Below are 22,947 nucleotides of genomic sequence, written 5' to 3'. Positions count from 1 at the left end.
CAAAGAGATCCCATGGACACATAGGGATTGTGGTAGGCAAAGGAAGAGGGGATGTTTAATAGCCCACTGACGGTGAGGGATGGTTGTGGGGAATGAGCCAGTAAAAGGTTGACCATACTAATCAGAGGGCGTCCTCTGCAGCTGAGCAAATCTCTTATGGTGAGCTGCAGAAATGCAAAATTGGAAGGATGCATCAAGGTATATTTTCACAGGATTCTGAGGGATGCTGACTGTGTTTTAAACTTGTTTTTGAACACTTTTGGATTTCTTACTTATTGGATTTCAACATCCACTTTTATCTGTGTTTTAATAAATTGAATATTTATTAATTAGAAGATTACACGACATTTTGGACACTGTTTACTCATATTGTTTGCTGTAATTAAAGTACAGAGCATTTTTACACCTACCCTTGCTTGTCTGAGTCCTCACTGCACTGGTCCATCCTTGGTACATGGCTATTGATGTCCCGGGTTCAAGAAGGCAATGTCAGCTGCAGGCAACCCAGAAATCACAGATACTGTGGAATAAATTTAGTAGCTTAGGGTACATTTTGATGTTATTAATTCTCTCCATAGTAAGGTGAGCTGAAGTGTGGACCATCTTGTTAACATCTTATTTGATATTTTCTATAGAACATCCAAAATTGTATCAAAAAAGATCTTTATATTTACTTGTGATGGTTATCCCCAGCTATTTAAACTGTTTTCATATTATGAATAAGAGAGATATCCAATGTAGTATCGTAAAGAGATATCCAATGTAGTATCGTGCTCTGGGGAATTAACTGCTTTTTCCACTTGGTATCAGTATCTTCAAGGTGCATTCTGGCAAAGCTCAAACAAGCCTTAATGTGGCCTTTCTTGAGTAGTGGTGTTTTCCTTGCAACCCTCCTGAACAAGCCACAATTGTGGAGCACTTGTGAAATTGTTGTCACATGCACACAATGACCACTCTTTGCCATAAAATCCTGTAACTCCTTCAAAGTGGTTATTGGCCTCTTGGTAGCCTCTCTTATCAGTTTCCTCCTTGCTCTTCCATCCAGTTTGGAGGGACAGCTGGATCCAAGGATGGTCCTAGTAGTACCAAACACTTGAAACTTCTTTATTATGGACTTTACTGTGCTCCCTTGGGATTGATAAAGCCTTTGAGATTTTTTTGTATCCATCTCCTGCCTTATGTCTGTCCAAAACTCTATCCCCGAGATCTTTTGAAAGTGGCTTCCCACCCATAGTCAGTTGTTTGCGGTCAGTTGCTCTACCAAGCAAGGGAATGCTCCAAGAACAGCTGTTTTTATGCTTCACTAAACACACTGATTACAACTGATCACAGGTGGAAGCCAGTAACCATGGTCTGCAATGGAAATGGTGGTTACTTACACCTGATTGAGTTTACAAATAGTGTTTAGGAGGGGGGTGATCCTTTATTAATCACAGTATTTCGTGTTTTTCATTTTTTTGAATTCTTCTGAACTGTTGCTGTGATATCTTTCACTTGGATGTTTTAGATTGCATTGAGTAAGTAAAGCTGGAAAAAAATATTGGTTTCTGTGTTTTTATTTGACTGTACAGCAAAAAAATGTGAATAGTTCAAAAAGGGTGATTCTTTTCTATACCCACTGTACATACATTATACACATCCACTCTGCTAAAAACAGTAGTGGTGCAACGGTAGTGTTGCCACCCCATAATAAGGCATGCATGGGTTTGTGTCCCACATCCATCCAGTGTGATTTGTTACCCAAAACAGTCTGTTTTTATTTTTTTCCCCCCATTTAACAGCAAATTCCACCGTGGGGTTAGATTGTCATAGATTGCCAAGTTGCACACACCCCTAGTAAAGATATATCAATCAAACATGTTATATATATATATATATATATATATATATATATATATATATATATATATATATATATATATATATATAAAATAGATATATTAATGGGCATCTTGTTTCATGTTCATAACAAAGCAAATCCTTTGAGTGACGATTTCAACTGTTACTGTGGTTGTTGATGGCGGGTTTTATCGGTTAAAACTTTTAAATATTAAAATAATCAGGTGGAATGTGTTCTTACTTTGAGTGTGTAACTGGAAGATTACCTAGGAATGATACAGACTGGACAACTATCATATTTGTTTAAGGAAATGTTTTATTATTGTACTGTGCTGTAACTAAGACAACTTTTTACTGATCGCCTAAACAGACCTTGAACAATGTATTCATGAGGGAGGGTTGCTGCTGAAAATGGCAAATGCTTTTTTGACAGCAGGTCCAGATGCGTTTATCCCGCTGCTTTTTGTTGCCTCAGCACTCAAGAGGATCTTTAAGGCCGACCTTGATACATACAATGCTCACCTTGAAGTGTCCCGTGTATGTCTGTGTGACAGTATACCGGTGACTGATCTGAGCCGCGTCTCTCTGATGTGCTCCAGATTGACACCTTTGAATGCTTGGTGCAGCAGAGTAAATTCAAACTGATCTACCACAGTGGGTTTATCATCACCTCATTCATGGATGTCAAATGGCAATGAATAGAACTTGGATTAATATAAATATGTGAGCTGCCTTCTGCAATTAAGTCATCAGTTGAGCCACAATCAACTGTGACGGCATCTTTTCTTCATAGCGAACTCGTTACTTTTGTGCTCCACAAAATATTGTAAAGTATTAATAAATGAAATATCTCAATACTTGATCGAACAATAACATTTGTGATTTATGGATTTCATCTTTTCTTTCTTAAATGTGCTTACCTATATATCATGGCAAAGTACGGGGATAAACTTTTATTTTCCGTCTACTCCGTTTTAATTACGTCAGAACAAAGAAAACATTTAAGGATAAATAAGGCTCATTTCAATTTATGTTTTTTTAAACTACAACATTAGGGCCGTGGAATCCCAAATGTCGTGCTATTAAATGTGATCTCAAGAAAAGATGAGGGTTAATTATAATACTAATAACAGGAGCAATAATAATTTTCAGTGTAAAAGTAAATATTCATTGAAAGAGATGGGGATCCAACAGTTAGGCGTCGTCTTTTGTTTAAATCTTGCTGTTGTATAGTACATTCTGCCTATCGGCGTTATTATATATATATATATATATATGTACACAGGACAGAGCTCGGGTGGAGAGGGAAAGAGGCAGCCTGAAGAGAAGAGAAAGGCATTTGTGTTGGCCAGGACTTTGGGGGAGTATTTGAGGTTGTTGTGGTGCACTTATTGACTTGTAAATATGAATAATAAACGTGTTGTGGGTGACGTCAACATGTCCGCCTGTCTGTGTCCGGACCAGCTTCCGCAATATATATATGTCAGAGAGTACCAACACACCATGGAATTAAGTAACAGGTGTAATTTATAACAAGAATTGGCTTCTAATTAAGAAACTGGTTGGAGTGGAATTGGTTAGAATTTGAGGCCCCAACTTATATGGCCATCTGTTGGCTCACTTCACATTTCCATTTCTGTTTGGGAGCTTTTTAAGGGTGTACTCACACTAGGCACATTGGTTTCGTTCTGTACCATGCCCAAGCATGATTGTTCCCCCTCCATACTCCCCTGCTGGCCTGTACTCAAGCTGCACTTAATGAGCCCAGGCACATTTTCAACATGACCATGCGACTGTGTAAAGCCTAAACATAATCTGAACACAGAGTGAGAGCATGCATGTAAAAATGATTTTACTTATTCTGTGGTTATTTTGGAGTTGTGTAGGACAGGATAATGCTCTATCCTCTTACAAATTTACTGATTGTGTAGTGCAGCATTTTGCTGATAATCACGCTGCACGTAAGAATTTTACAGTGACCAGTGATGTTAAGGGAATAATTTGCAGCTTTACCTTGCCAACTACAATTCACATTCATGTGTAAGGTGAGAATAAAAACCTGTTTTTAACTCAAAAGATATTGAATGAAATGAGAATTTCACAATCTGATTTGTCGCATCAATGACATCATGTCTGTTTTCTGTGCTTGGACACGCTTAGTGATTACGCTGTTCCCAAATGCTTTTGAACAGTGGTCGGGCCCACCTTTTCCAAGCGGGCCAGGGCACGGTATTTTCACACTAGTCAAACATGTGTACATGGGACAAAAGTGCTCAGGCATGGAACAAATTGCCAGTGTGAGTACACCCTAAGAAAATAATTAAGCAATTCGAGGAGTAACTCTTAAAAAAACAAGTCAATTAAAATGAACAGTAATTTAATTGCAGTGTTCCTTTACGCAAGGCATTACAGTAGTTCAGCCAGTGCCACCCCTTTTTTTTTTTTTTTTCCTTTTGCAGCATAAACAGAGTAGCAAGTCGAGGGTTGATTTAGCAGTGCAGACTCTTCATTATAGCAGAGAGAGTGAGAGGCAACTGGTATATTAATTAGCCTTTATGTTCAAGATAGCGAGATAATACTCAACTGAGAAAAAGAAATACAGAGGAGTCATCCTCCTGTGCAGATAGACAAACTGCAAGAAAAGCTACTTTAATGTATAAAAATCTTTTTAGTTTCAGTTTGGACTGCATGCTTGTTTTAAGTGTATCAGCTTACATTTTTTGATTGGAAAACTAATTAGACAAACAAGAATTTGAAATTGCTCCTTAGTAACCAATATGTGTGTTAGCATAATAATTTTTTTTTTTTTTTACTTATAAACCAGTTAAGCATGTTATTCTTGTGCCTTCTTGATTAACAACTTATAGACATTTGACATATGTGCTGCTTTTTAAATATTTGTACTGTGTGCACTATTTGTTGCTGTGTGTTATACAGCATACATTTTGGTAAGAAACAGTCACTACATAATTAAAATGGTAATCCATATTTATAACATCTCAAGAATTACAAATGTCTAGCTGATAGACTGAAAAATGTACATTCTAACAGCAAAAAAGCTGTAGTGCAATTAATGTTTTAAAATGATTAAAACCTGTAAGTGCATGAATATTTAAAGTGTTTAATTGCCAATGACAATTCATTAATTGTGTGATAAAAATATATATAAAGAAAAAGAGAAAAATGGTGAAAACTGCCTTATTTTTAAATTAAGCATTGCTTCAGATAGGTACACTACAGAATAAAGTTAAACAATATGACAGCTTGTAATTAATCAGAAGTGTTTTATTTTCTTATATGCCATATGCATTATGGATACATATATTTAAACATATTTTATTACTATATATATTAAGGAAAGCTTATTTATTTTAGTATTTTATAATCACTGAACAATAAGCCTACAAAATTTCATTTTGTTAATAAACAGTTAACACCTGTGGTCTAAAGTATAATAATAAAAATACACTTTAACTCTATCAGGGCAAATGTCAACTTTTGTCAGGTGGAGTTGATGGTTGTAATCAACTTCAATTGTTGGTAATCAACTGTAAATGGTGACGAAACATGCCATTACAGTATGTTTTAGAACATTAAAACAATCCAGACAAAAACAGGCCTATCCCCTTAATTCTTCTAAAAAAAAAAAACATCTAATCTAGTTTTGAAAGTCCCTAAAGTCTTACTGTCTACCACACTACCTGGTACCTTATTCCAAGTGTCTATGGTTTTCTGTGTAAAGAAAAACTCCCTAATGTTTGTGTAAAATTTACCCTTAACAAGTTCCCAACTGTGTGTCCATGTTCTTGATGAACTCATTTTAAAGTAACAGTCACGATCCACTCTACTAGTTCCATTCATAATTTTACACATTTCAATCATGTGACCTTTTAATCTTCTTTTGCTTAAACTCTCAGCTCTTTTAATCTGTCCTAATAATTCATCCCCTGTAGCCCTGGAATCAGCCTAGTCGCTCTTCTCTTGTCCTTTTCTAGAGCTGCTATGTCCTTTTTGTAGCCTAGAGACCAAAACTGTACAAAGTACTCCAGATGAGTTATCAGTGTGTTAAAAAGCTTGAGCATAACCTCCTTATACGTCTACTTCACACATCATTCTACATAACCTAACATTCTATTTGCCTTCTTAATGGCTTCTGACAACACTGTCTGGAAGTTGATAGTATAGAGTCCATGACAACTCCTAAATCCTTCTCATGTGTACTCTAGATTGTCAGACCTCCCATTGTGTATTTAAACCTAACATTTTTACTTCCTATGTGTAACACTTTACATTTACCGACATTAAATTCCACCTGCCACAAATATGCCCAAGCCTGTATGCTGTTCAAGTCCTTCTGTAATGATTTAACAGATTCCAAGTTATCTGCTAATCCAACTTGGTATCATTAGCAAACTTAACCAGGTAGTTACTTTCAGTCCAATTTAAATCAGTTATCTATACTAATAAAAGGCAAAGCCCTCACTCACTCACTCACTCACTCAATCACTAATTCTCCAACTTCCCGTGTGGGTGGAAGGCTGAAATTTGGCAGGTTCATTCCTTACAGCTTCCTTACAAAAGTTGGGCAGGTTTTATATCGAAATTCTACGCGTAATGGTCATAACTGGAAGCTGGTTTTCTCCATTTACTGTAATGGAGATGAGCTTGAACGCCGTGGGGGCGGAGTTTCGTGTGACATCATCACGCCTTCACGTAATCACGCAGTACATAGAAAACCAGGAAGACCTCCAAAAAGCGCTGAAGAAAACATGCATTATATAATTGAGAAGGCAGCGAAACAATAAGAAGCGAGCGAGTGACATATACAACCATATTTATGAGTTCTGCTACTTCGGAAACAAAGCATGATGTAAACCTACACTTTAAATTAAGTTCATAGACAGGCTGACGCTGGCGTTTGTAATTTAGTGCCTGCCCATATAAGGCCGTCCGTCAGCGGCAATCCAATAGCAAACTCCCACTAAATATTCACGGGTTAAGGACTGTGCTTATGGAGAGGAAGATGAGATGGTCAGGGTGGTGTTTGGCACAAACTCAGCGAAACTGCGAGAGAAAGTTTTAAGTGCCAGGACTAAGGTAACATTAAATACAGCCATGGACATAGCATGAGATGGCACCAGCACAGCTGGGAAACTTCGATGCATGTACACCGAGCGGCTCACGTGAACTGACGCAGTGCACAGATAAAAACAACAGTTCCAAAGAGCTGAACAAAACCGAATTACACAATTGAAAAGGCAGCAAAAAATATGAAGCGTCTGATACATACAAGAATATTCATGAATCCAGCTACTGCGGAAACAAAGCACACGGTGGAAAAAGTTAATGTCCCGCTAAAGAAAGACGTAAAAAAAAAAAACCCGTGCATGCAGTGTGTCACGGCTCAGATAAAGAAGAAGACGAGCTGTTTATTGATGCAGTAAGAAACGAATCGATGAATGAAACCTGTCATCTTTACAACGATTGACAAACACGGAATGTAACTTGAACACAACACATCCTACAAATACGAACCTGATTGAAAGAAATAATGATAATCAAATCCTTGATGACAGCAACACTCAGTAACACTCACAAAACAAATACTGTATATTGACAGTCATGTTACGCTATTTTTAAAATGTTCCCTTTTCTTTTCTAGCTTTTAAACACACTACTTCTCCGCTGCGATACGCGGGTATATATATATGTATATATATATCCGGATCTACATACTCGAATAATGGATACTTTATTCGCCATCAATGATTGTTTTGGTAAAGCCATACTCTACATACTGTATTCATTAGATGAACGGTAAAAAGTAAGAGCGAGGGGAGGATGACTTATTGAGGCATGCAGGCTGTAGTGCGCGTCAACCCTATCTGAATTGCGCGATCACATTTAAAAAAATATCTTTTTAAGTTCTATTTAGTCCATATGTGTCAAACTCAAGGGCCACGGGCCACATCCGGCCCGGCGTGTAATTATATCCGCCCGAGATAATTTTATATACTGTATTATTGTTATTAATGGCCCGGTATATGAAGCGCTGGTAACACAATAAACTACAGATCCCATAATGCAGCGCTTCAGCTGCCTTGCCGAACACTTACCGCGTTAATCAAGTCTAGCTTATGATGCTAAAAGTTATTGCGAAGCTAGCTCACACGGTGCTGAAGAGAAAAGTTGATTCTGAAAATAGAGCCTTTAAAAACCGATGGGAGGCCGAGTATATGTTTACTGAACCCGTGTGTCTAATTTGTGGAGCTAATGTGGCTGTAATTACAAAATTTAATCTAAGACGGCACTATGAGACAAAACATCAGAGTAACCTGAATGCAATGCAGAAGATACAGAAAGCAGAAGAATTAAATAAGAATCTGACACTTCAGCGGACGTTTTTACCCGTGCACAATCACAAAGTGATTTCAAGTGAAGCTGCTTTTATGGGAGACACAAATGCACCAGTGCAATTTGCCCCACTTTCCCTGTTGCCAAGTAATGTTGAACCAAGTCGTCACTACGGTGTTCCCAAACACGCACTTTGCTGATAAACTGAGCGCACTGAGTTTGCACGGCGCTTTGGTGACTTTGAAGAACAAAAAAAGTCCGTCTACATGCGGCTCGAACCTTGTGCATGTTTGGTAGCACATATCTGTGTGAGAAGCTCTTCTCAGTGATAAAGACTAACAAAACAGCACACAGGAGTCGCCTCACTGATGAGCACCTGCAATCCATCTTGAGAATCTCCACAACACAGAACCTCACACCAAACAGAAACGAACTTGTTGCCAAAAAAAGATGCCAGGCGTCCAGCTCTAAAATGACATATGAGCAAACACAACTGAATGATTTGATTTGTTATTGCTGAAAGTAACACATTTTATTTATATTTCCAGGTTTTGTTATGCAGCATGTTCATATTTGAATTTGTATAATTTTGACAGGATATATTTTTATGGAGAGCAAAATCTTTTGGGATATTTAAAATCTAAGTTTATTTTTTATATAAAATTACATAAGAGTAAAGAAATGTGAATGTTTGTTCTTTTAACGTTTACTTTATTTCTAACTTGTATAATTTAGACAGGATATATTTTTATGGAGAGCAAAATATAAGTTGTTTAAGGTTTGAGTTGATTTATTCACGAATAAATATTCCTGTCTGTTTTTACCATTCCTACCAAAGATATTTCTGTCGACTAAATTAAAATTCCTTCTATTTAAAATTTAAATAGAACTTGAACAAATACGATAGTTCATAATATCCAAGCAGACTTGCACGTAAGAGCGTGAGTTATCCGTTTTAACAAGCAGCGTATTGCACTGATATGAAATAGCTGTGTGTGTATATATGTAGATATGTATGTATATGTATATATATGTTTATATATGTGTGTGTGTGTATGTATATATATATGTATGTATATATGTGTGTGTGTATATATATATGTGTATATGTATAGATATATATATGTTTGTGTGTGTGTGTGTAAAAATATATATATATATATATATGACAGCAACACTCATCACTCACAACAGTGACAAAACAATTACATTGACAATCATGTTACGTTATTTTCAAAATGTTTCCTTTTCTTTTTCATTGCTTCTTTAACACACTACTTCTCCGCTGCGAAGCGCGGGTATTTTGCTAGTCTATACTAACAAAAGGCAAAGTCCTCACTGACTGACTGATTGACTGACTCACCACTAATTCTCCAACTTCCCGTGTAGGTAGAAGGCTGAAATTAGGCAGGCTCATTCCTTACAGCTTACTTACAAAAGTTAAGCAGGTTTCATTTTGAAATTCTACGCGTAACAGTCATAACTGAATCCTACTTACGTACATATATACACCCATAGCCTGCAGCTCGGTCGCCGTGTGAGGTGGAGTTGCATCGCCCATCACCACGCCTTCCACGTAGTAGGCTGCCTGCCTATATTGCGTCCCCCATACCCACGCCTCCCACGTAATTGAATGGCTGCCCATATAAGGCTGTCCGTCAGCAGCAATCTGAGCTGTGAGAAAACAGTAAAAAGGAGGTGTGTCCGACATCGTGCTACATTTTCTGATGCAGCTAGACGAAAACAACTTTGTGACGCTGCCGCCAAATACTCGCAGGCAAATCCACAAGTTCATAAACACGCTGTCGCTAAAGACAAGAGTGAGAAATGCAGCTACCTGCTCCTGTGGACTGGGGAAAAAGGAAGAGACATTTTTAACACATGGACTCTCACCCAGGAGGAAGCCAAGGTACTGAAAACTTATTATGACCGTTTTAAGGCATTTGTCATGCCTAAGACGAATACAATATTCGTGAGATACAAGTTTAATGAGAAGACGCAGGGTATAAACGAGACTTTTGATCACTTTGTAATGGAGTTAAAATTGCTGGTGAAGGACTGTGCTTATGCAGGACAGAATAGTGTTTGGCACAAACTCAGTGAAAGTGCAACAGAAACTTTTAAGTGCCGGGTCTGAGCTAACACTAAATAAGGCCGTGGAAATAGCAAGATCGCACGAACTAGCACAAGCACAACTGAGAACCTTCGATGCATGTACTCCGAGCGGCTCATGTGAACTGACTGTGAACGCAGTACGCAGACAACAAGCAAGAGCTCCAAAGAGCGCTGAACAAAAAACGCATTACACAATTGAGAAGGCAGCAAAAGAATATGAAGCGAGTGACGCATACAAGCATATTCATAAGTGCAGCTAATGCGGAAACAAAGCATACGGTGGAAAAAGTCAATGTCCAGCTAAAGGAAGACAGTGTAAAAAATGTGGTAAATTGAACCACTTCGCTAAAGTTTGCAGGACTGGGAAAGGTAAACCCGTGCATGCAGTGTGTGATGTCTCAGATAAAGAGGAAGACGAGCTGTTTATTGATGCAGTAAGAAAGGAACAACCATCTGAAGCTGAACAAGCCTTTGTAGACATATCAATAGGAAAGCAAGGTGTAAAGCTTAAGTTTAAATTAAGTTCATAGACACGCTGCCGCTAAATATTCTCAGGCAAATCCACAACTTAATACCGGGAATGCCTGTTAAACATCTTAGATTCACGAGTACCGATTTGGGTAGTGAACACTTCGATGAATGAAACCTGTTATCTTTACAACGTTTGACAAACACGGAATGTAACTTGAACACAACACATCCTCCAAATACGAACCTGATTGAAAAAAATAATGATAATCAAATCCTTGATGACAGCAACACTCATAACAGTCACAAAACAATTACACTGACAATCATGTTACTTTATTTTTAAAATGTTTCCTTTTCTTTTTCATAACTTCTTTAACACACTAGTTCTCCGCTGCAAAGCGTGGGTATTTTGCTAGTATATATTAAAATTAGCAGCGGCCCCAGCACTGACCTGTGTGGAACACCACTCTTAAAATCAGACAATTCTGATAAGGTTCCTCGCACTATTACCTTCAGCTTCCTGTGTCTGAACCAATTATGCACCCATCTACAAACATCACCCTGAACTCCTACTTCTTTTAGTTTGATGACCAACCTCTCATGTGGCACCTTATCAAATGCTTTATGAAAGTCAAGATATCGTATATCATATGTTATAATATCATATGCTCCACTTTGATCATATCCTTGCATCCTCATAGAATTCCAGCATGTTAGTAAAACATGACCTCACTCTTCTGAACCCATGCTGACTGTTCAGAAAAACATCTGTACTTGCCATGTGCTGTTCAATCTTATCCTTAGTAATTCCTTCCATTAATATTTCTGTGATGCATGTTAAGCTAGTTGGCCTATAGTTGCTTGGATTTGTCCGGTCACCCATTTTTTATATATATATATATATATATATATATATATATATATATATATATATATATATATATATATATATATATATATATATATAGGATAATATTTGCCATTTTCCAGTCCTTTGGGAATCTCTCCAGTGCACAGGTACTTCCTAAAAATGTGTAAAGGGTTTATACATATACTCGTTAACCTCCATAAGAACATCGAGGGTAAAGATTATCTGGTCCTGCTGATTTGTTGGATTTCAGCCTATTTAATTTGAGCAGTAGAACGTTAACTTCATTGGTTTGACTAAGGCTCCCTTTGCACATGTGAGTAGTGATGAGCAAACAATGGTGAGAGATTGAACTATATCCATAAAGCAAAGTATTCCGTGGACAATGTTTTGCATATTATCATGGAATTGGACTCGTTAGACTTCGATTTTGACTCAAGTGATCAAAAAATTAATATGAGGTATCAGCCTCAGCCGACTGTGGTGCTGAACAGGTTTGTGTAGCTGACAGCAATGTTCATTTGTGAGGACCGTTGATTACAATGACAACAGGTACACACCAGATTGAGATGCACTATAATCTTGAGCACTGCTGCCATCCCTGTCATGTGAAGACAACCTAGCGGCCAGCCTGCCATACATTCCTGACAAACTGGTGGCCACGGCTCACAGTAACAGAAGTTTAATGTTGATTTCTGTGTAAAAACATTGCTTTGTGTGCTTTTCAGAAAACTGCTTTTTGGAAAAAAAAATATTCAGCCCTCAAAGAGTCAATTTAGAACATAGGTTTTCTAAGTGTGTGGGTCATCCCATGTCAAATCACTTGATTTTCCAGTACCCCATGTTATCCAGGAAACATCCTGAAAATTACTTTGATGTAAGATCAACACTTTTCAAGATATTGCCAATTTTGTGAGGGTAAAGTGATGTCAAATTTGACACGGCTTACTTTTTCATCAATTTCACAAGACCATATCTCAAGAACTAAACCACCTAGCAGGCTCAAATTTTGCATACTGGTACCTTTAAAGATATAGTACGTAATGAAATCAAAATGTATGGTCCAGATGACACCACTTGGTAAGAGCAGACCTTCAGAAATGTTTTCCAATGTTTTGGCTTTCAAAAAGCATACTTCTAACTGATACAGTCTGCTGAATTTTTTTCCATGGGTAGATACCTACACAGGGCTTTTCAAAAGCTTACAAACAAAAATAAATTGCATCAGGGTTTGACCAGCAGACCTCTCAAATGTGAAAAAATCATTTTGGGTCTAATTTTCAGACCAGTTAAATGCACTGTGAGAATGTTGAAACATTTTTTTAAATTATTTTTTCTGTATCCTACATGGTCCCTTCTTTCTCAAAAAACAAGTCTTAATTTTCTTATGTGAATTTTTCATTTTTATTTTCCATTCTAACCATGAGTTAAATCCACCATTTGTCACTTACATTTATAGCGGCGAGAGAGAGCGCACTTGCTCTGCACCCTCCATGTGTTCTAAAATTACTGTTGTAATTTCACAATTCATACTCATTCAATACAAATGAAAGTATAGAGTGGTGTACAAAAAACGGATTTCAGTTTTTACCTTAATTGAAATATTTAGTTGTTTTTAAAAGCTTTTAATTCTGATGCTTTAATCAATTTTAATACAAACTGTTCAACAAAAGGATAACAAGAAAAACAATATTTCATTTAAGGTCAAAATTTAGTTTTTAAATATTGGATTTTTTTTCTTAATCTGATCCCATTTTTTATAAAATTGAAAACTGTTTATGGACTTACCTTTACTTGTAAATGAAATCCATGAGCCTATCCTTCTCCAAGAAAATCTCAGTCACTTTCTTCTTAAAGTCCTCCTTATTTTCCTTTAGTTTTAAAGTCAATCCTCCATTTTGGCAGTCAGTCGGAACAAATAATAAAAATAAATGGACTGCTGCAGTGCACTTGACTTTCTGATATTGCTAACTTATTGGCACCCAGAGCCTCTGCGTAGAAGAACAGCAGCAACGAGCACCTGTTGGGCTCACATCCACCTCTTTCAGGGCGGCACGGTACTGGCTGCCTCACCTTGTGCCTTTTCACTGCGGTTTTATGTCCAATCAGCAAGACTAGATATGTCACACACATTCATTAAAGATATTAATCAAACTATGGAAAGTCAGAGTGTATAATAAACGCGTGTGCAAACATTATATTGGCGACATACAGAGAGACAGCAACAGGTACGCGCCAATTATATGCATCCAGTGTGTAAGGGATATTGCATGTTCGATGTGAGGCTCGGCTCATCTTGTCACTGCTGCACCTCGTGTTTCTCCCCCTATAATTTGATCAGGAAATGCACAAATTCAGCGATTTGGACTATAAAACTGATCAAAATTACTGGAATCATACAAAAAACAAATTTATAGCACAGACTAGTGGACAAATCTATTCTATGTTATCATTATCAGTTTTTTTATTTTTCATAATGACAGGTGAGACTGCATGTCCCTGTATGAAGTGCAGTCAAGTACTGATCCAGCTGGCCCTGCACTGAAACTCTGAGACTCTTTTTGGTTTCTTACATGCTACATTTGCTTTTATTATCATCTGCGCTGTAATTAAAGTATTTCCACACATTGCTTTCTCGCTTTCTACCTGCAAACATCTGCACAAAACTCACAATCGTCAACCACAAGTGCTTACTGCTTCAACCCAACGAACCAAATGTGCTCAACAAACAAACGACGGTCTTTTACAGAAGTTTTGCCATGTGACTATAGTAAGCCCAAGTTACAAGATCACCATATAGTGAATAGCACAATGTAGCTGAACACTCATGGTGAGCTACAAACAATCCCTCTGCATAACTGAACCAGACTGAACGAAAATGCTATTGCCATTTTTCGTTTTTTTTACTCAATTTTTGTTCTCATTTTAGTTCGTTCACATATCACAAATTTTTATTTAGTTTTATTTTCTCTGTCTTAATTTCAGTTCTCGTTCGTGTAAAACAAAAAACAATATTTTTTGTTCTTGTTCTCATTTTCATTAGGAAAATAAAACTTTTGACATTTCTGATAATTTACTGTTTGAAAACTCAATGATTACCTTTATTGACACATGGAGGATTCAGCCTATGTTTAGGACTGAAAATAAATGTGAAAGATTTGCATACAAAAAATAAGGTTTGTGTTTTGATAATGAAGGGACAATGTAGAATATATTAAAATTATTTACAAAATTATTTTCACATTCCCACATGCCGTTAGGGTGCTTTGAAAATGAAATCCAAAATGACTTTTTGGGTTTAAGAAGTCTGTTGTTCAAACCCTGATACGGTTACATTTTTTGTTTATTGCTTTTTCAGAAATGTGATTCTGAGGCCTAAACATACCTAAGTCAAAAACTCAAATTCAATTTTGGTCAATTTCAAGGGGCTGCTTTGACCATGCAGGGTCATCTGGACCATTTTTGTTTTTTATTTTGTGACATACTACCAACTAACATACCACCATGCTAAGTTTTTGCCTGCTCTGTGTTTTAGTTTGAGCTATGGATATATGAAATTTGATAATAAAAAAAAAAAATGAAGCTGGATAAAATCAAAACTCAGTAAACTGGCTGTATCTTAGAAAGTATTGATCTTACATCAAAAATTTTTTACAGTGTATCTACTGACTAACAGGAGTACGCAAGGTAATTTTTCCAGAGGTTTTTGAGTCAGAAGTGTGTGGGCCATTGGTTGATTTGACATAGAATGACCTGTCAGGTTATGCAGGAGCATAGTGTAAAAAGTTTTTTAAAGGGATAAACGGGAAAAGAAAAAAAAAAAAAAAACTAAATCAGTATTGGAATTGGCCAATCAAGTAACATGAGATCAGTAATTGGTATCGGCCTTTTTTAAAAAACCTGATCAGAGCATTCCTAAATACAGAGAGCATACACTCATGTAGACATATAGAGAGCATAATGTCTACACAGTCAGTGACCAGTATAAGAATTCAAATTAAGAATGGTTAACTTTTTAGGCTGCTATGAAAATAAAATAAGTGTATTATGAAATCAAAACATATATTTCTATAATCATTAAAAAACACAAAATATTATTTTTGCTAAATATTGTCATAGTATAATTAGCAAATACTTACTTACCATAAGAGTAATCATTATAGGAAGTCCATATGTTATTTCATTGGTTGACTCAATCAGGATAACAGTCAGGCTAATGGTCATTCTGACTACACCACCAAGAAAGGAGGCTGCACCAACAAGTGCAAAGGTCCCAGAGTAAACATGATCCATTCCAATATAACTGAAAGAATGAGCAAAAGTTATCAGCTCTTACCTGAAAATGTTTATCAGTCATCAGTTTCTTTTTAACACTTTTACATATTACAGACAACTACGATTTGTGAAGGTAATTTTTAAAATCATCATCCTGTCTTTTGTAAACAGTAAACACTACTTTAACTGTTATAGCTTCTCAAAATAAAATCAAAACAAATACTGAAGAATTGTCCCAAATATTACATTCACAACAGACAAAACTCATGTCTACTTTCCCAACAAGTTGAGAGTGCAAACAAATTCAAAAGCTTCAACCTTTTACTTTTTAATATTTAGTTACCCTGTATAGTGCTAATATTGGTATTATTTCCTTGAGCACATCGATAGCATGCAGAAGCTGTGAAACGGCTTACGTTTTCAAGATGTTAGCTACAAGCCGGCCATAGGCTGCCCCACACAGCAAAGAAGGCACAAACAGACCACTTGGCACAGAAATACCATATGTCCAGCAAGCCAAGAGGAAATACAGCAAAAAGAATATTGTCAGAGAAATTGGGCTGAATGTACCTGTGAAGAGAATGAGAAATAAAGTACACTCGGAAACAAGGTAGATTATAAATAACAGAATTGAAGAAGAAATTCAATTCATTTAAAGTACTGAATGACTCTATAAAGCCAGATTACAGCTCATTTCCAGTTCTTAATTAATAAGTTATGTCCAACCAGAATACACAGCTGGAGTCAAAATGCCTCCAAAAACATAAAGAAAGATGTTTCTAAATGTTTAGCCATGTTAATGCATTATACACAACTGCTTGCTAATATATTCAATATAGTGAGTAGCACATAATAAAAGAAGCGCTACAATAGTTAGGATATAGCGGGTTGGATAATTGATGGATGGATGGATGCTTCATACTGGTTAACACTAGAATTACCAAAGCCTATGAAAAAACTCGTAAATCCGACCGACCTTAAATCCCTTCACACCTCTCCATCAGCGTCTTTTGTCTTGTAAATGTGTTGCTAAGCACAAGTAGCAAGCAGCCTGTTATACCATCATCGCCCCACCGCTGCAGAAATAATAAATAATAATAATCAAACGTTGATGATCTTGGAGTAAAATGCTGGAGTTTTAGAGGGGAAATAATAGATCGTTATTTGGAATACATACATTAAATGTGTGTTCCGTCTCTACAACAATCTACGTAAATACATCGCTAAAACAGAAAGATTTTTTATGTTTCAGTAATAAATGACAAAATGCTGACATGAACTGTATAATGTGTGAAGGCTGAAGTCCAAATATCAAATAAACACTTACACAAAAGGTGCAAGTACAGTATAAAAGCTTCCATGGTGCAGCGGTAAGAACTGCTGACTTGTAATCAAAAGACTGGGAGTTCTATCTTGGGTGCCAGGCAAATTTACCTTTCTGAGTGGTGAGCTGCTCTTATTGTTAATATTTTACAATAAAAACATACATTTGATTTGTGTCTGTAAGAGCCACTGTATATCTATAGTACTTGTAAAAGTTAGCATTTTTTTCCCCACTTTTATTCTCTCATTTACATCACGATACAACACATGCCCCAAAGATATGACGCTGTTAATGTTTATTTGAACTTCGAATAACTATAGATGTGAGTGGTGTTTTACAGCGTGAGATCAGCTGTAAATTTAGGCTGACGCGTGATTGTGACTGAGAAAATAAAAGTGAAAAAAAGCTAACTTTTACAAGTACCATAAATTTACACCCAATCTGACGCTGTTTGTTTTCAAATTATACTGCATTAGTGAGATCTTTTTTGTTTGGTACTATTCAGGTCATCAAATGATTTCTTCAAAATGCCACATATATTTGTCTCTTTCTTTTTTTGCCCTGTGCTGCATTGACATCATGGACCAGAAGGCGTGAGCTTATCCAGTGTGAGCAGGAACATGCAGGTGGCCGGTTGCTGTGTGTCATACAACATGCTTATATTAATGTGAATGCACATGTACTGTACAAGGCATGCATGGGGCCACTGAGAAAAGAAGAGTGTTCTTTGCTCACCTTGCAGACTTCATCGTTGCTTCTTACAAGAAAAGGCAATGGAAAAAGAAAAAGAGGATGCAACATTGACAAGCTTCTTTTCCAAGAGGGCCACTTCCCACAGGAAAGCAAACTCAGACAGTGTCAGGTGCCCCTTTAATGTAATAGGAAGCACAGCATAGACAGAAGTGTATACATTGCAACAGGTACACGTCATAAATATAGGAAGGACAGTCCTTGGGTGTGGGGGAGCAGTTAACATTTGAATTTGATGACTGTACAGTATAGAGCGCTGAACTGAGATCTCTGTACTATTCTTTCCTCTGTCCTGGAGTACAAAAGAAACACCACCATGCACCAAAATATGGAGTTTGGGCAAGATTGGAAAAAAAAAATGCAGTCAATGATTACAACTGCAAGAAGGTATATGAATGAACATGAATAATATGAATAATGTTGCATCTGTGGCACAATGTTTTTCGAAATGTACCAAACAGGCCATAAAATGAATTATTCCAAATATCATATATACCTATGGCTCAGTTTTCTGTCAGTGCGGCTTTGACATCATGGACCATAAGGTGCATACTAATTCAGCGTAAGCAGGAACATTCAATAAAACTGAATAAAAAAAATTAAAGTGAAAATGAGATACGAGGAAGGAAGATTCGTCAGCGTTTGTGTGTCAGTTTTTATCCCTCCAGATCAGAGAATTTCCAGTTCCATTGTCTCAAAACACCACTCACATCTATAGTTATTCCCAGTTTCAAATAAAAATTAACAGCGTCAGATCTGTGGTGGTGGTGGTCTTGGTGGTGGGGTAGGGTGTTGTATTGTGATTGTGAAAAAAAGTGAAAAATAAACGCTAACTTTTACAAGTACTATAAATTTACAGTGGCTGTTACAGATGCAAATCAAATGTATGTTTTTATTGTATAATATTAACAATAAGAGCAGCTTACTACTCAAAACGGTAAATCTGCCTGGCACCCAAGATAGAACTCCCAGTCTTTTGATTACAAGTCAGCAGTTCTTACGGCTGCACCATGGAAGCTTTTATACTGTACTTGCACCTTTTGTGTAAGTGTTTATTTGATATTTGGACTTCAGCTTTCACATATTATATAGTTCATGTCAACATTTTGTCATTTATTACTAAAATATGAAAAACATTTCTGTTTTAACAATGTGTTTACATAGATTGTTGTAGACACAGAACACACATGAAATGCATGTGTGCCAAATAACGGTCTATTATTTCCCCTCTAAACGTTCAGCACTTCACTCCAAGGTAATCAAGGCTGGAACTGGAAGAACGTCTTGCCATTTCTGCGACAGTGGGGGTGATGGTATTACAGACTGATTGTGCTGGTCGACAAATTTACTAGACAAAAGATGCTGACAGAAAGGAGTGAAGGGATTTAAGGTGGGCCGGAGTTTTTTCGTAAGCTTTGGTAATTCTAGTGTTAAGATTATTTACACACTAAAAATACAAAATACTGCTCATCTGGCTTAACAACTTAACCAAGACATTTTTTTAAAGTTTTTTATTTTTCCTGCATGCAATTTCTGGGCACTCTGCAAGCAGCATCCTTTCTATAGACGTTCTGTATCTGTCACTGTTTTTCTTTTCTTCTTATTTACTAGTCTTACTTAAAATTAGAATAGAACTGGCTTCCAGCTTGTTGCAGATAGTAGGCACTAGAAAATGAAAGTGTGGCACATTAAATACTCCCGTACTTAGTTACTTGAACTGCAATCACCAGCGCCTAAGCAATTCAGTTACACTTTACCGCAAGAGCTGCTTGTCTACAGATGGAGAGAACGACGTCCGGCATGCAAGTAAAAGCAAGGTAAAAATGTTTTAGAACTGGTCTATTGTCTACTGTAATATGTAATGTTTAATCGCTGTCAAATAAGATGGATGAACTATCTGTGCTTATAGCAGGTCATGGACCACACAAGTACAGTGGAATTTTGCACTTTACAAAAAGCTGCAATTAACATGATATACCCTAACGCTGTTTTAATGCTGGATATATTTCATCTTATTCGAGCAAACAGAGACCCATTGCGGTGTGGAAAAAAGACAGAGAGAGGGACTGGTCATCTAAGTGAATGAGAAATGGTGAAAAAATAAGCATATTACAGTTAAAACTACATTTTGTAATTCAGACATTGAAATTCTGGATGTCAGAATTCGTCCACTTTACTTGCCCAGGGAGATAAATTACATCAACCTTATTGCTGTTTATATTACTCCATCAGCAAATGTTGACCCAGCAACAGAAATTATTCATTTGGTCACTGACTCTTTAATGATGACTCACTCCAACAATGCAGTTATAACATGTAGTGACTTCACCCATGACTCTTGAAGAAACAATGACAAATTACTACTAGTTTGTGACCAGTTCTACTTGAGGAAATAAGCTGGACCTGCTGTATTCAAATGTTAAAAATACCTTTAAGTGCAATCTACTGTCTCATTTAGACAAATCTGACCACAACCTGTTATTCTAGGACTGAAGACTAAAAGGCTTTCCTTCCGCAGAAGCACATATGGAATACTGCTTTTCTGAATTGGAATTTAACTCTGCTTCTTTATTCCTGTGGGTCAGATCTTGGAAAGCACTGAAACACAGTTTGACTCAGAAAACTACTTTGCTTTTGTGGCAAAGATGTTAATTGGAGGGGGTAAAACAGATCATTAACAAGATCTACTTAAGTGCATACATGACAATGTAAAACAAAACAATACATCTACCACTGATGCCGTTCGCCCAAGCAATATTTCTGATTGTACAGCTTACCCCTTACACAATCATCCTTTGATTACACTGGCCACATAGCTTGGTGTTCAATAACTGTACTTCTTCACTAGCAGTCTTTCCTGCTTGCACTGGGGCAGGAAGTAACAAGGAGATTTGAGTGGAGCTTCTTGCTTATGTAGGCAAGTCTGTGGTAACAGACACTACAGGAACTCAATGTCCATTAATAATCAGTTTGGAATTTGCCACTGGGACAAAACAAAATTGGCAAAGTGGTGCTCCACAGCACAAAAAGCAGAACAAAGTGTGTGTAAAATATGAAAGCATGTCTCAGCTCTCAAAAGAGATGTGAGGAAATCTGGAAGCAAAAATCTTTATTTGCTACCTTGGTCTCGTCCGTTGCGAGAGATGGACGTCTGAAGTGGAGCTCCACTAGCAGCGGTGTTATTTTTCATATTATTTGCTTATTATCCTGAGATATCTTGTATTTATTCAACCTGAGAGGGACTGCTACAGTATATGTAAGCACATATAAACATGGCCAACAAGAAAGGGGGTCCGAAAGAATCGAAGACTAAAGCTACATCCAAGCTACGATCAGCAAGCCCTAGCTCGAGATACGGCCTCTCAGAGACAGACCTGGATCAGATGGGAAAGTACAGACTCCTCGGGACCACGGTCCGCTACATCGCCGCCGGCTGAGAGCGAAAAGGGAGCGAGGGTACAATCGTGAGTGCAGATCTGGATAGCTCGCCTATCGGAGAAGACCACCTGAAGCTGGAAAGGGCCTTGAAGTCCGCGGCTTCAATTACGCAACTACGCAAGCCGGAGCAGCAGGGACACCGGCTTCATCTTCGGTACAAAAAAGCACAATTGAACTATCTGAACTGAAGGTGCTGCTCGCTGAGCTTACGCAAGATATAAAGAAAAGCGAGAAGGCTAATGAGAAAGCAACGGCAAAGGCACTTGAGAGACTGAAACAGGATTTTAAACAGGAGATGGAAAGGCTGCGTCAAGAGGTGCAACTTGAGCTTCGACAGGTGCTGGGTAAAATTGAAGAGCGCATTCAGGTCAAACTGAGCACGCTTACTGATCAATTGGAGGATCTCAAGGAGACATTCACGTATCGGATTGAAATGGCCGAAAAGGCAGCTGCCAGTGCCGAGGAAAAAGCAGTTAATGTCAGCTCCGAATGCAAAAAACTCGGAGACAGACTGGCTGCTTTGGAAGATGGGAGTAGAAGGTATAATGTCAGAATTGAAGGTCTGCCTGAGAATCGAGAAAGTTCAAACCCTGTGAAATTCGCAGCTGAACTTTTTCTAAAATAATCGGGAGGACTTTAAAGCAGAATCTGAGATAGCAGCGCTTACGCGTCATGGATCAAACACCGTTAGACTCCGACCAAGATCTTTTATAGTTCGTTTTGAACGATTAGCATTTAAGCTAGAGGTGATGGCACTCCTCAGAAAAAGGAAGATATTATATATGAAAATAACCACATTCGTATCTTCCCTGACTGCTCTCCAGCAACAGCTACTAAACGCGCAGCCTTCTATAACATTAAACAGCGGTTACGGCAAGCCAGCGTCAAATACAGCCTCTTGTATCCGGCAAAACTGAAAGTGGAATGGCAGGGTCAATTCTATGTCTTCACTAGCAAGGAAGAAGCAGAGAAAGAATTAAGAAAGCTGATCCCTGGACTATTCTGATACATAATAGTGAGTCATGGCTTAATGATATAGCAATGATTAATAATCTACTGTCTGATCTTTGTTTTAAAATACGGGTTTTATCAGCATATATTCTCATTATTACTTATATTACTATTATTACTTAGTATTACTAGGGCTATCTGTTTATGTTTTATTGTGCTTAATTATCTTTTTTTTTTTTTCTTTTCTAATTATTTTATCTTACCCTAAACGAGACTGTTCAATATCATACCCTTGGTTTATTGTTATTGCTATTACTGCATTAAGACTTGTTATGCTTATTCTGGACACATTTTAACACCATCCCGGGTTTATTATCTGGGTGTATCATCTTAATGCACTAAAATTGCTGAAGACTATATATATATTTTAAGTGCAAATTTCTTTTTTTTTTTTTTTCTCTTTTAAAGACTATATTGGTAACAGATATCTCTATCTTTTAACCCTAAAGCGCCGCTGCATTGGGGCTTGTTTTGCTTTGGGCGTGCTCTGTCTCTGGGTATG

The 22,947-nt window shown here is 37.3% G+C and overlaps 1 protein-coding gene across 2 annotated transcripts in view; it reads right to left on the bottom strand.

Annotated features, from left to right (window-relative positions):
- Positions 1-22,947, bottom strand: part of clcn6 (chloride channel 6) — a 245,446-nt gene that overhangs the window by 64,542 nt on the left and 157,957 nt on the right. For both annotated transcript variants that reach the window (XM_039756073.1, XM_039756074.1), the window contains exons 15-16: positions 16,339-16,492; positions 15,791-15,950 (exon numbers count right to left, since the gene is read on the bottom strand). In XM_039756073.1, the coding sequence (XP_039612007.1) occupies positions 15,791-15,950; positions 16,339-16,492 (314 nt within the window). The remainder of the gene's footprint in view (positions 1-15,790; positions 15,951-16,338; positions 16,493-22,947) is intronic.

The sequence above is a fragment of the Polypterus senegalus genome, chromosome 6, assembly GCF_016835505.1.
Source record: "Polypterus senegalus isolate Bchr_013 chromosome 6, ASM1683550v1, whole genome shotgun sequence".
NCBI lineage: Eukaryota > Metazoa > Chordata > Cladistia > Polypteriformes > Polypteridae > Polypterus > Polypterus senegalus.
This window is presented reverse-complemented; position numbering and strand designations above follow the sequence as displayed.